Source organism: Lynx rufus, unplaced genomic scaffold (assembly GCF_022079265.1).
Source record: "Lynx rufus isolate CCGP_SWC_20201006 ecotype Redwood Valley unplaced genomic scaffold, mLynRuf1.p SCAF_15, whole genome shotgun sequence".
Taxonomy (NCBI): domain Eukaryota; kingdom Metazoa; phylum Chordata; class Mammalia; order Carnivora; family Felidae; genus Lynx; species Lynx rufus.
This window is the reverse complement of record NW_025814829.1, coordinates 45,188,241-45,202,730: the sequence shown is the minus strand read 5'-3', so window position 1 is coordinate 45,202,730 and position 14,490 is coordinate 45,188,241. Positions and strand designations below refer to the sequence as shown.

General features: G+C 44.8%; 1 protein-coding gene across 1 annotated transcript in view; it reads left to right on the top strand.

The window, feature by feature from the left end:
* PAPPA2 (pappalysin 2) overlaps positions 1-14,490 on the top strand; it is a 267,658-nt gene that overhangs the window by 171,971 nt on the left and 81,197 nt on the right. The window contains exon 14 of the mRNA XM_047077368.1: positions 12,185-12,356. Within this exon, the coding sequence (XP_046933324.1) occupies positions 12,185-12,356 (172 nt within the window). The remainder of the gene's footprint in view (positions 1-12,184; positions 12,357-14,490) is intronic.

Sequence of the window (14,490 nt, the reverse complement as noted above, 5' to 3'; positions counted from 1 at the left end):
AAATAAGCTTTTAAAAATGAGTAATCACAGAACAATGTGTATCTGGTTTGGTTGGGAAGGTCTCAGGATGCATAACACCTGCAAATTTATGGACATGTGTACCAGTTTAGTCAACTCTGTTGTCTCTGGCAGTCTCTAAAGATTCTGTTTCCTGAAGCTGGGGCTGCAAAACTGAATAATCCAGGGAGAAAAATCAATTAGTTATCCCTAATTTCCTGTCTGCAACTTACGAACTTTGGTAACATGAGGGGCTAATGCTATCTCAGGCTGACTTACCCTAGTTACCTCGTCTCTTTTGACTTCCCTTTCAATGAAACCCTCGTGCTGTGACAAAAAAAGATGGCTTTGGCCTTAGAAAGTTGTTCTTGAGAAGATAGAGGTGTTGCCGAGAAGAGAGAGCTTGCATCAGTGAGTCAAGTACAGAAGATTTCTGGATCACCCTCTGTTGTCCTTGGAAAATTCACTATAGACATGGAATTCTGGTTGGGGGTGGAGGGATGTGGTAGAAAAGAGAGCAACTTTTCCATAGAACTTCACTTTTATGACTTTAATTTTTTCTTACATGTATTTATTTTTGAGAGACAGAGCACAAGTGGGGGAGGGGCAGAGAGAGAGGGAGACACAGAGTCCGAAGCAGGCTCTAGGCTCCGAGCTGTGAGCACAGAGCCTGATGCGGGCCCAAGCCCACGAACCGCGAGATCATGACCTGAGCCGAAGTCAGACGTTCCACCGACTGAGCCACCCAGGCGCCCCAAACTTCACTTTTATGACTTTAAAATCCCCAGAGAAGTTCTGGAAGGAAGCGGCTGTGTTTTCCATTTGGGAGATGTTGGGACTCAGGTGTCAAAATATTTCTCCTTGGTTATTCTGTAGATTCTGGGTAGATCTGGGTCTAGATTACAAGGCCTCCAAGCCCCAGTCCAGGGGCATGCAGCCAGAGCACAGCTCAGTGCCTTGGCATTCCATCCCCGCTGTAATCAGTTTGTGAGCTTGGCCTTGGTAATAGGATCATTCCATCTCTATTATCCGTCATTCTGCTTCATGCTTCATTATTCCCTGGAACCCTTATTGCTGCTGCTTTACCGATTCCTATTGTGCTTCAGTTATTTGGAGCTCAGATTTGAAATGCCAACCCTTTCCCTTCCTTCTCTGCCTGGATTGGGCCTCTGTAAACCTGCCGGGCCTCTCCTTCGCCTGCTCATTTCTATGTAGAGCATTCAGATATCCCCTCACTTTTGATAGCTTCACAAAGTGAAGAGCTCCTTTCTTTCTTTCTCTAGGGGCTACAGGTGAGAGCATTTGCGTTGGCTCCTCATCTTTTGTTTGTAGCAGAGGGGTTGCTTTCAATATTCCAGAATGATGGGAAGTGTTCTCTCTTGCTGGGAAAGGCACTATAGAAATGAAATATGTATTGCATTTCTACTCTTTTGATTATCTTCTTCCCCAAAGCAGTTTAGCAAATTAACACTGAATCTGTTTTTGTTTCTTAAGCAAAGAAAGAATTATAGCTGCTCAATTGTTCCCTAGGTTTCTTGCCTAACTTCATTTTCCCGGAATGATTTGTCCATAAAATAAGAGGAAACGAGGAGAATCCGCTGGTGAGGGTTCTGATTCTTCTGGCCAGTGACGGATGGCCTGGTCAACAATAGTCTGCTTTGGGAGGCATAGTCAGCTGTTTGAGTCTCTTTGACTATTTGTTCTCAGGGGTTATAGAGGAAAAATGAAAAGGTCGTGGACTTAGTCTCATTTAAGTGTTGATGGGTGCATGGCTAGACTATTCTAGAAAGCGTTTATTAAAATACTACCTTGTCTGAGATGATTCTTGGTGGGATGCGGTCTTAGAACTGGTTAGGTAGCAGCTTTGGGTCAAAAGTTAGGAATAGGCACAAACAACTTACGAAGACTTGGGGTCTACCTCTAAGGAATAGGCTAGTTTCAAAACAATAATTTTGAAATAATGACTCCTCCATGTCTTATCATGGTGTCTGAAATTCCACCATTAGGAAATATTTTCTTCAAGTCTTGGTGATCTCCAAAAGTCACTTTAAAATAGTAAACAGCTATTTAATAGAAGTAGAAGTGTTGTAAGCTGTTATCAATTTTTTATAGCAGAACCATTCTCTTATGGACCTTGACAATTCAAAAATAGACCAGGGCCCTGCTGAAATGCAAGTTAGGGTAGGCATCTGGAAGCTTGGGGCAGTATGAAAAATAGAAAAAGTGGTTCTGCAAAGAGCGTTGAGTTTAAAATGTCACCTGCTTCTCAATTTTGCTCAGGGCTGGCCCTGTCCTTATGGTCTATATTCATAGCAGCTGGCGGAGAGAGCACAGAAAATAAAAACAAACCAATATTTTCAGGATTCTGTCATTTTGCCAGCCTGCCAAGTAGACAGACACTGTTGACGGATTTGACCATAAGTTCTGGTTGGAATGACTCTCAGGCCATGTCTGGTTCTGTGTAGCTCTAACCATGGAGGCAGAGGAAGTCTGGGATTGAAGTGGCAGCAAGCCCAACGTCCAGACCCCTGTCTCCTGCTGTTGGCTACATCATCAGTTTCATCACCTGATTTTAGGACAGTCCCTTCCCTTCTTTGGGCCTTCATTTCTCTATAAGCACACAAACCGGGGACGTTGCAAGGCGTGGGAGAGCTAGGAGGAAGAAAAGAACAGAAGGGAGTAACGTTCCAAATCTGATGTCAACCAAGGACTGACAAATCCCCGGATTATGAGATGATGGGAACAACGTGAAGCTTCTGTTGGGGAGTCCAGAAACTTTCTGGGGAAAGGAAGCCAAGGGGGAGAGGGAGATTCCCAAAGGGGCCCAGCACGTGTTTTATGTTCTACTTCTGCGTTATTATGGTATTTGGTCTTAGTCCACGGTTCCTGGCTCACAGCTCCCAAACCCTTGGAATTTCTTAAGTGTTGAGAGTGATAAAGGTGTCTTTTGTTGTGTGAATGAGGTGACTTTTGGAAAAACACTTCAGGATGGGGCTGGTTGTCTGTGAAGCCAAACACATGATTAGAAGGTTAGAACTTTCAGTCTTTCCCTCTGACCTCTGGAGAGTGGGAAAGGGCTGAAGGTTGAATCAATCAACCAAGCCTATGTAATGAAGCCTCCATAAAATTCCAAAAGGCTGTGTTCTGAGAGCTTCTGGGTTGGTGAACACATGGAGACTGGGGAGGGTGGCACGCCTGGAGAGGGCATGGAAGCTCCATGTCCTTTCCCCATGCCTTGTCCTATGTATCTCTCCTTCTGGCTATTCCTGAGTTGTATTTATTACTTTATATATAATAAACTGGTAACCAGTAAGTAAAATGTTTCTCTGAGTTCTATGAACAGCTCTAGCAAATTAATCAAACCTGAGGAGGAGGTTTGAACCTCTGATTTATAGCCAGTCAGTCAGAAGTACAGTAAAGCCTTGGATTGTGAGTAATTTGTTCTGTGAGTATTCCGCAAGACAAGCAAACATTTCTAATAAATCGTAACTTGATGAACAAGTGATGTCTTGCAATATGAGTAGTACGTGATGCTGAACATCACATGAGCACAACTGAGTCAATGGTTCTTGATACTTGTTTTGATACACAAGTGCTTTGGATTACAAGCATGTTTCCCAAACAAATTATGCTCGCAAACCAAGGTTTTACTGTATAGGTAACAACTTGGGTTTGTGACTGGTGCCTGAGTGGGACTGATTTCTTAACTTGTGGCATCTGATGCTTTCTCTGGGCAGGTAGTGTCAGGATTGAGTTAAATTTTCAGACGTCCTACCGGCATCCCAGTGTGGAAATCTGCACGCCCCCTCCCCCCCGCCCCAGCCACTATATTGGAGTTGGTTTCAGAACACCTGTTTAACTTTTATGTGTGAATTTGACACTCATTCAAGGTGCTGGCTCGCAAATCCTCAAGACCTCAGTTTACACAGCTTATGAATAGCCACAGAGAAGTCATGCTACCCCTTCTTCCTGCCTTGTAGGAACTGTTCTAGGAATGATGTAGAATGAAACTCATGCCCACTAATCTTCATTCGCAGGACTGTGCTGCTCCCTCACTTGACTACATGTGTTTCACAAGTCCTCGGGCTGGGCCTATGAGTGTGGCTGGGGAAGGGTCACCCCCAGATTAATAGTTTCATTGGTACCCAGGGATGAAGGGTTGGTAGGACAAGAGTCCACAGTACAATCATTTGGGGGCTCCAGTGATCACTCCTTGTTAGGAACTGCCCCCCGTGGAGATGGTTACTGCCTTTGAAAACTGGAAATATATACATACATATGTGTATGTGTGTGTGTGTGTGTGTGTCTATATATATTTTATGTTTTTATAATTCACACACACATATATGTCTTTCTTTCTTTCTTTCTTTCTTTCTTTCTTTCTTTCTTTCTTTCTTCCTTTCTTTCTTTCAAGAGTACAAGTGGGGAAGGGGCAAAGAGAGGGAGAGACAGAATCCCAAGCAGGCTCCACGCTGCCAGCACAGAGCCTGATGCAGGGCTTAGACCCATGAACTGTGAGATCGTGACCTGAGCCGAGATCGAGAGTTGGATGCTTAACCGACTGAGCCACCCAGGCACCCCATGTTGTTGTTATTTCTGATGGGTGATTCTGTTTCCCTGATGCAATGCTAGGGAAGCATATCCTCTACTAATTAGCCAACAATTGTTTTGACTCTTCCTTTGGTATTCCACATATTTTATAATCTACATTAAAATCATGGGTTCTGAAACTTGGTGAGGCAGGGATTTTGAAAGGGAGCGCTTTTGGCTGTGTGAAGTAAATCTGTTTCTCTTTAGAAGGACAGGGGGCATTTGGATGGGACTTCTAGTGTTACAGCCAGGCATGGTAAAAAACTGTGCCCAGAATTAGAAATGAGTGAAGCAAATTACCCGGTACTGGGGTCACCAGAGTCCAGTCCTGAACTTACAAATAGGTCACATTCTAGGAAGAGATGGACCTTTCCCAAAAGGCCGACTTTGGGGCAGAACCTTCAATAGAGAGGCAGGGGAACCTCTGCTTTCTTCAAAATACAGGAATGGAAGAAGTCTGCTTAGTGCAGTAATTCATCATTTCTCTGTCACGAGGGAAGAAACAATTACTATCAAGATCTCTGTTTCCTCTCAGATGAGAATCTTCAGAGGAGAAGAACTTGAATTAATTTTCCCTTCCTGGTTGGTATTGTACTTGAGGAAAAGCCCCCTCAAAGCACTAGCACTGTTTTGCCCAAGATGGCTGATGGAAATATACTTGACATTTATGCTTGTTCCTGTCCTACAAAGCAAAACATGGAGCCAGAGTGACGAGGAGGTAGAATGGGCAGCCAGAGTAGAGACGGTATCTTTTTGTATTGGTTTGGAGAAACAGCAAAGCTCTCTAAGGACGGATGCTATTATTATTATTTGGTTTTGTTGTTGGTGGAGGCAAGATTAATGAGGACTCTGTCCCTTCCAGTCCACTCTCCATTCTGTACATTGCACTTCTATCTGCTGGCAAATCCAGAGCATACATTCCTTCTTAGCCCACAGCCTCTTATTTCAATAAGAATCAATAAAACACAGTAGGGGAATGGTGAGAAATCTGATCCTCTTTACTATTTAACCTTAAAAGAGCTGTTTCTGCAGAAACCACTGGGATTGCTGTTTGGTCAATGGTGGTACTTCTTGGATAAATGAATTGCAATGTTTTGTTTAAGCAACTGAAAAGTTGGGACATTAAGCAGAAACGTACACTGGGCAAGAAAGATGGTCAGAAACTCTTTCTTGTTCTCTACCACATCCTGCCCATTCATGGGTTTTCTGTACTCCTACCCCAATACCACCATCACCTCATCTAGGAAATTAAATATCATGTTAGAGCTGGAAGGGACCTTTAAGAGAACCTAGTTCAAACCCATCATTTTACAAATTTGCAGACAGAGGGCCAGAGCAGTTAAGAGACTTACCCAAGGTCCTAGAGGTAAGCAGGGGCAAGCCAAGACCTGAACCCAGGTCACATTGGCCTTGATCTCCTACTTTCTCCATTACACCATGCTGTTTGTCAAACGTGTGTTACAGATGCCAGACAGTTTCTCCTAAACTAACCTAGATTCCAGATATCAAATTGTGGTCAGCTTTTTCTGGCTGCTTACGGGAGGGTGGGATGTTGACTTGAGGAGAGTCCATGAGCTGATGTCATTCTGATTTTGAGTTTGAGCCAAAGCTTAATTAAATGTGTCTTTGTTGTTATATTGTAGTCTTAGTGTTCTGGAATACCCCATCGTTTCTTTCGGGCTCATTTTCCTCATCTCTAAAACGAATTTGAGTTGAATTATGTTTAAGGTCCATTTTACTTTTAACAAGCTATGGTTCCTCCAAGATCATTGTTAAAAGTCACCCCCACGCCCCCCAAAATTCACGCTTAAGCAAATGAGGTCTTTAGCACATAATTTCCATTAGGCCTCACACGGGAGAAGCAAGGTTTCACTGTCCATTCTTATTGAGTCTGGAGTATTGTTGCAGTCTCGTGAAATTCCTCCGTGGTGGCTCAGACCCTCAGGGGATCCTTGGACCAAAGCTGTGGGCAGAAAAGCCAGGACTTCACCCATTTGTCAGTAACTACCCAGCATCCCAAATGTGGACCCTGGCTGGAAACTAGGCCAACTTCCTTCTAGTAGCCTCAAGAAATGTAAAACTAAAAAGAGGTGCCTGATTTGGCATAGCCTGGGGGACAGCTGGTGGTGTACCCTGTGTGGGGTCTGTGTGCTCCCTCTGCAGAGAATGATGTCTGCTTTCTGGGGTCGGCCTTACCCTGTTCCTCGCCAACCACTCACTACGAGGCAGAGCCAGGCTTTGGGAACTTGCCTGTAAGTCTGTCTTCAAATATGGATGTGGGCTCCTTTCACTAAAGGTTCTCTAAATTTGTTAGTTATAACTTGGGAGACCCACATATAATGAATTTTCTGCACCTCTCAGTGGTCGGTAGGAAATGGAGATTTTGTCAAAGCACTGAGAGTGCTACCTTGCCTGTGTTCTGTCTGTCAAGCATTGGAGGTAGCTTTCCAGAATATCTCTTTCGCCTTTCCAAATTCTATTCCTTCACTGAGGTCAAATCATATGCAGTGATAAAACTTTCTCTGAAACAGCCTTGAAGTTGTAATCAGTAACACATGAGTTTATTATTCTCTCATCAGCTATATTGAAAGCTTCTTCAGAACAGGAAAAGTGTTGCATACTTTTGATCTATCTTATGGCTTCTACAGGACAATATGTACTTAATACACTGACATGTAATAATCAAGCAGTGGGACCAGGTTCTCCTCCTGGAATTGGCCTTGTTATGTTATAGTCTTGGCTTCTGGAATTTACTGACCTGTCATTCGGGTTACGCATACCAGACCTTTGTGGCACCGGTTTTCGTTCCTGGTGAGCAGCAAACGCTGTGCAACTTATAAAGTCACAGATGCTAAAATGCCACCACAAGCCTTGAGAATCAAAATCTCCAGAGGACAAAGCCTGGGTATCTGTGTTTTGAAAGCTGCTTAAACGAGTCGGATGTACAACCACGATTGAGGCCTGCCTCCTGCGGGCCGCTCCTTCACAAAACTGCCGACAGAAGTTTCTCAGGTACCGGAGTCACTCACAGACCCAACCAACAAAGGAAGCACCCGCATCACTGCAGTAGGATGGTATTAGGATTGCGCCTGGGTGCCCACGAGCAGGTTACGTACAAGAGGAAGATAGCCCAGGGTAAATGTACATTTTGTACAGGGATTTCTCACTGAAAGCATTTTTTTAATTTTTTTTTTAACATTTATTTATTTTTGAGACAGAGAGAGAGAGCATGAACAGGGGAGGGTCAGAGAAAGAGGGAGACACAGAATCTGAAACAGGCTCCAGGCTCCGAGCCATCAGCACAGAGCCCGACGCGGGGCTCGAACCCACGGACCGCGAGATCATGACCTGAGCCGAAGTCGGACGCTTAACCGACTGAGCCACCCAGGCGCCCCTGAAAGCATTTTTTAAAACGCTCCAACACAATGACTTTGGGGAGTGAGGACCAGAAGAGAGAGAGCGAAGGCTTATCAGAGAAATGGAGAGACAAAAAAACAAAGCTAGACTTATGGGTAGGTGGTCATCTAGAAAGTGTGATTTTTAAGGGCCTATCGACTTAAAATTCCATCATGAAAAACTCATCCCTTTGACTTAAAACTATATCTCCTGTTAATGTGGAAGTACCTGTGAATCACATCTGGGTGGGCTCATCATATCCTTACCTGAGAACACATTGTGATGGGGTATGGGGAAAGATCTGAAAAAAATGGGTGGAAAGCTGAGGAGCTGTTGCCAAAGGAGGAAACATGCAAAGCAGGTCATCTCGCAGATGGCGGCAGCTGGACAAATATTGACAACTTGATTTGCTGTCATTTAAAAAGAAAACGTCTGGAAGCTAAGATGGACCATGGAATATTCTATATTTGCCCCTGACTGCCCTGCTGAGGTGAGGAGCTTCTTGGCTCTCCCTGGCCAATGCTGCTAGCTCCTGAATTCAGAAGAAGGCAACAGGAGAGCAGCCGCATCCCCCTGGGAGATGGCCTCGTGGTCTGGGCTGGCCAGAGAGCCAGGGCTCTGAGCTCCAGCCCGAGGGTTTTCCTCTGACTCGCTGTGTGGCCCCCGGCCAGTCTCCTGAGCAGCTTAATTTTCCTTGTGTGTCAAACCAAGATAAACACCTAACTTCCCACCTCTCTGGGGCATTGTAAGATTTCGCCCCTGCCACTTTCGTTAGCATTTGTCCAAAGACCATAAGAAGAAAGCTCCTAGGAAGTTTTAAGACAAACCGTTTTGACTCTTAGCATTATCCTTCTGAGAGGAGAGCTCGTGTAGCGCTAGGTGGAAAGGAGAGGTATGGGGAGGGCGGGAAAATGGAGGACGCAGCTCCACTCGGAAAAGCAGTGTTTGCGGTGGAAGAGAAACACGAAAGGGGGGGGGGGTTGGGGTGCAGGGGAGAGAATTCTACAATTGGTACCAGATGCCATCAGAAGCTAACGACCTGACAAACACCGTCCTCATAAAACAAATTCCTTAAAAAGGAAGCAAATGGAAATGTAAGCTAGTGAAGGAATTTGCAGCAGCTTCCCTAAAACCATTTCTCACTTCATAAACAGGTCTGGGTTTGGTGCCTTTTTTTTTTTTTCTTGGTCTTATTTCATGCCACACTTTCCCCCTCTTCTGTGCTCCCCTCTTCCGTCTCACTCTTCCTCCTTTGCTGCCAGTGCTGGAAGGACTTCTTACACCGGTAGCCTAGCAACAGCGGTGAACGGAACCCCATCTTGACAGAAGGAGGCTCATTCAGAGTATTTGCTCTGTGTCTTATCTCGGCACACATTTGTCCTCAACGATGACACGGATTAATTAATTGGCTGGAGTCACTGACAAACAGCACGTGCTATTTCACATTAATTTCCTGGCAACAAGCTGACAGGAACCAGAACTGTTAATGACTCTGTTTTCTAGTACTCTCTGTTTACCAGGCTGAAGAAATATTACTTTCTTGTGGACATCAAGGAATGCAGCAGCATCTATGAAACTTGGAGCTCTGTAGCATCACTCATGAGGTGTCTTGATCGCATCCCATGGAGGATGGTCAGGTTTCAGATCCCTCATCCAGAGAGGTCAATAAAGACTCGGGGACAAAGATTTATTTCCTGTACTGCATACCCAATTATCAGCACTGGATTTGGGGGAATTTATGTTGAGAGTTAACAGTCCCTACCCCCCAATTCATATATTCCTTCCTCCACCAGGCTCCGTGGAATGAATCTGAGGGAAACCATACCACTGAAGGGAATGCTCAGGACTCAGAGGATTAAAAGAGTTTCTTTCATACCACTCAACTCCAATACCTCTATCCTATACCTAATAAGCATAGATAAAGAATGTCACTGACATATGACTTAAATCCTAGGGGTACAAGATAAGAGGCAGCAACTTTTGCACATTCAGATCAAATCCATCCTTTTTGGATTAGTGCTTTTTTGCTTTTTAAGTTTTATTTATTTATTTTGAGAGAGAGAGAGAGACAGCGTGGGCAGGGGAAGGGCAGAGAGAGGGAGAGAGAGAATCCCAAGCAGGCTCCATGCTGTCAGCATAGAGCCTGATGTGGGGCTCGAACTCATGAACTGTGAGATCATGACCTGAGCTGAAACCAAGAGCCAGATGACGCTCAACCGACTGAGCCACCCAGGCACCCCTTGGATTAGTGCTTTTAAAATCAATTCTCATTTATTTCGAGGTGGTATGTGCATATTCAATGACCTTTAATTTTTCACTTTCTTGTATTTTCCAGCTTTTTAATAAAGTCATTGACTGTTAACAGAATTCTAGGACCATTGACCATAACAGAATTCTAGGTAGAGCAAATTAACGATGATGAGAGTCACAGTATCCTTTCAACTAATATTTGACACCACTGACAACAACATCATGAACAAGAAAATATAGGAAAATATCGTGTTGGTCACCTCAACTAGACTATGATTTCCTTAGGTGCATGATACTTATTGTACCCCCGGTACTCAAATGAATGCCTTGCCAACAGGAAGTGTGCAGTAGATGTTGATTGGTGAATGAATGAATAGGGGCAAGATGGTTGAATGACTGTTCGATGATAATATTTTTGTGTTTCAGATTCCCGTCTGTCATTTGAAAATTTAACAAATTACCCATTTTAGTAGCCATTGACTGACTTTGCTGTGCGAACACATTTAAGTCAGCCAGCTTTTATTGTGTTTGCTACCGCAAGGTATATGGTGAATATAAAAGTGGGTCAGAGTCGGAATTTGTCTTCGAGAAGGTCATAATCTGGTTGGGAGTTTGAGCACTTAGGAGATACTCAGATCCTAATTGCCTTGTAGAGCCAAGGATGGATAAATTAAAGAATAAGCAGATGCATACATGACTATAATATAGGATAGAGTAATAGGAGTGTTAGAGGGAAATTATTTTTAAAATTTCCCTGGGAGGTTCACAGGAGGAAAATACCTGAAGGGACTTCTTGGAGAAGAAAGTCCTTTTAGAAATCTCGACAGTTTGAGCAAAGGTACAGAAATGGGAGAACCAAAAAGTATGGATTGCCAACAGAAAACAAGCCACTGAGGGTGGGACTTGGGCCATCGGCAGTGGAGCAGTAGGGGGATTTAGCCTGGGAACCATAACACCCTGTGGGATATGTGCCTTTATGATCCTCCTCTTATGAGGGAAGGAGCTGAAACACTGGGGAATGAATAACTCAACCAAAGCACACAGGTAGTAAGTGGCGGATCCAGGATCCAAAGTGAGACAGTATGGGGCCATGCCCTCATTTTTCATCTCTACACTGCTGCCGTGGGAAGAGGGCAATGCTCGTTTTGCTCTTGGTGCTGTTATGGTCCAGACTGAGTCACCCTGAACCTGGGGAGTTAAGCTCTGTCACCCATTCTTGGTTGATCGGCCCTAGAGCCTTAGGCAGTGGTCCTGCTCTGCTGAGATGATGTCCCCGAAGCCCCTAGCACAACGTCAGGCACAAGGCAGGGATTTAGTATGTGTGAGTTTCCTCTTCCTGTCATGGGCTCCGTTTCTCATTAGCCAGTGTGGACGTTCAGTGGAGGGTAGTGCTATGGCTACAGTTGTCAAAAACATTTCCACACCAATCAGTGAATAAATGATTCCTTTTCTGCCATCTCAGATACCCCAGACCTTTCATGTAGGGCCCTCTGGAATCCATCTGTAATCAAACAACTGAAAGGTCAGCGTGTGACACAACCCGGAGCCCCCAGGATCCGCTGCTGATCTGGGTCTGCTCTGATTGTTTGGGACCCAGTGGTACCGGTGGTTAAACATTTCGAGGATTGCTCTCTAATCTACCCATTTCTGATGCCATCCAGAGCTCTTGGGACACGTTCCCCACCTCGTCCTGTCACCATTTTGTCCTCCTGGAAGAGCCGTAGGAAGTCGTTTAATCATTCGTGACCTGTTAGCTGATTATCCTTCTTTTTCATTTTATGCCACACGGTTCCAGGTCATACGGAAGGAGGTGATGAGTTCAGTGTTGGGTTTGGAGAAAAATCGTTCTCTTTGGTTTGGAGGCACTTTCCAGACGGGAAGCTGCAGAGTCTTTGCTGTCGCCCTCTGGTTTGGAGTCCGTCTAAGATGCTTTTGTTTCTGTCATCCCCAGCTGTGTCCACCGGCCCTGTGGGGAGCAGGGCAGCTGTGCGCCATTGCTGCTTGATCATGCGGATATGGTGAACTGTACCTCTGGTGGCCCAGGTCACATGAAGTGTGCTATCACCTGTCAAAGGGGGTTTGCCCTTCAGGCCAGCAGCGGGCAATACCTCAGGCCCGTGCAGGTGAGTTGAAAACCTGTGGTCATCGAGACCAAGCTCCTGGGGAGGGAGGGTACCTACACTCCTTCCCCGGGCTGGATTGGGGAAAGGCAGGTGTTTTTAAATCATTTGGAAGGAAAGGTGAGGATTCTAACAAGCAAGGAGAGCACGGCTTCACCGAAATGAAAGGTATATAAGAGCACGTGCAGTTCTCATCAACTAGGGTGTTGGTTTCTCTCGCGCAGACAGTAGGTAGGGATACTTATCCCATCCTCCTTCCTTGTTTCTGTCTTCCTGTCAGAAATTATGGTCCCACTTTTGACTTCAAGATGAGAATGCTACACCTTAGACTTGTCCACAATTTGTAAATAAGATAGGTTGTAATCAGCTTGTCTGTGGCTCGTGGTTTGACCCCTGGACCTCCTGACAAGAAGGTTGGAGAAAGAGTCTGATTTTCTTCCCTGTGTTACTGAGGTGGGGATTATATCATGGTTCTACCTTTTACCTAATTTTCCACAGTCTGCAAGCTACCATATTACCATTTCCAGCATTTGGAGGGAGTAGAACATGTTAGTTAAGAGCGTGGCTCATGTGACAATCGCAGAATGAAATTTTGGCTCCACTGTTTATTAGTTGTATAATTTTTGGTAAAAACAAGCTTTCTTCCATGTTTGTGAAATAATGAGGACAGAAGTATTTATGTCATTGAGTTATAATGATGACTGATGGGAAATAATTTAAAAGCTTCTAGCTAAGGGACGCCTGCGTGGCTCGACTGGTTAAGCGTCTGATTCTTGATTTCAGCTCAGGTCGTGATCTCACAGTTCGTGGGTTCGAGCCCCATGTCAGGCTCTGTGCTGACAGCAAGGAGCTTGGGATTCTCTCTCACTCCTTCCCTCTCTGCCCCTCCCCAACTTGTTCTCTCTCTCTCTCTCTCTCTCTCAAGATAAATAACTAAACATTTAAAAAAAAATTAAAAGCTTCTAGCTAAATGATAGGCACACAGCACTCTGTTAAGCTGCCATTACTATGAGCATGATAATGTATTCTCAACTAAGACTTCTGTTTTCCATCTTTCCTTTAGGGAGCTTTCAATACTCTGCAGAGGGATCTTTAAACTTGGAATCAACCATTAGAAAACCATGACCATAATATGAGACAAAGGATGCATTAGGGAAAAGATAATGGTGCTTGAGGAGAGGACCAGAAAGCCATGGTATGATCAGGAAAAAATGGATGCAAACCTGGTGGTCAGGTGTCAGTGGTGCCCAAGATTGGGATCTTTTGCCTTTTGTACCAATTGACTACTTAGTAGATTGTAGATTCACGGAAAATCCTCACTTGCTTAGAGATAGTCTGAATTTAAATACACAAGAGTTGGCTTCAGATGGTTTAGGTTCTTCATAGAGAAAAAGTTTTAATATACCTCGAGGCACCAACTCCTCGGTCCGTGATGCTTTGGTCAGAAAGGCAGAGCTCTTATTACCTATTCTTCACCCAGCTTAACTCACACTAAAAAAGATAGAGGGAATGCAAAGGAATTGAAAAAAAAAAGTAGGGATTAAATACATTTGTGTGATAGGTAAAGAGGGGGAGAGAAGAAAAGACAGTGTTTGCAATGTGTTAAAGTTAGGAGCAAAGTCAAGACAAAATGGGCAATATTTAATGAAGGCGAAGCCAGGAGAAAAACCAGGCAATATAGGCAGAGTTTGAGACAGATGCTGTGATTGTTGTGGTTTGAGACAGGCTTCCAGGCTGCGATCAGTGTGTGAGGGGCAGGGTCTGGGTTGGGAGGAGGAAGGTGGGAGCTCACCTTTGCCCACCATACGGTGGAGTCAGCCAACACAGCTCCTGTCACCCAAAGCTGGCCCCACTGAGGGAATTCTACGATCCCGGCTCGTGAACACAAGACAGTGGGGAATATTTGCTTTTTGTTGACACAAGAACTGAAACTAAACAGAAAAATGTGTCTGGCTTTGACTTGGGTCCTTCTGGCAGGCGACAGGGAAGCCCTGGGAAGAGGGAGGAGCAGCTGGCCAGGAGCGAGTGTCAGGGGTGACAGGTGCTTTCACCAGTCATTTTACCTTTGGCTTCACTGCCACTGTGGTCTCCTGGCGGCACGGCTGCTGAGCCGCAGAATCTCCCCGCTCTCTCTCTG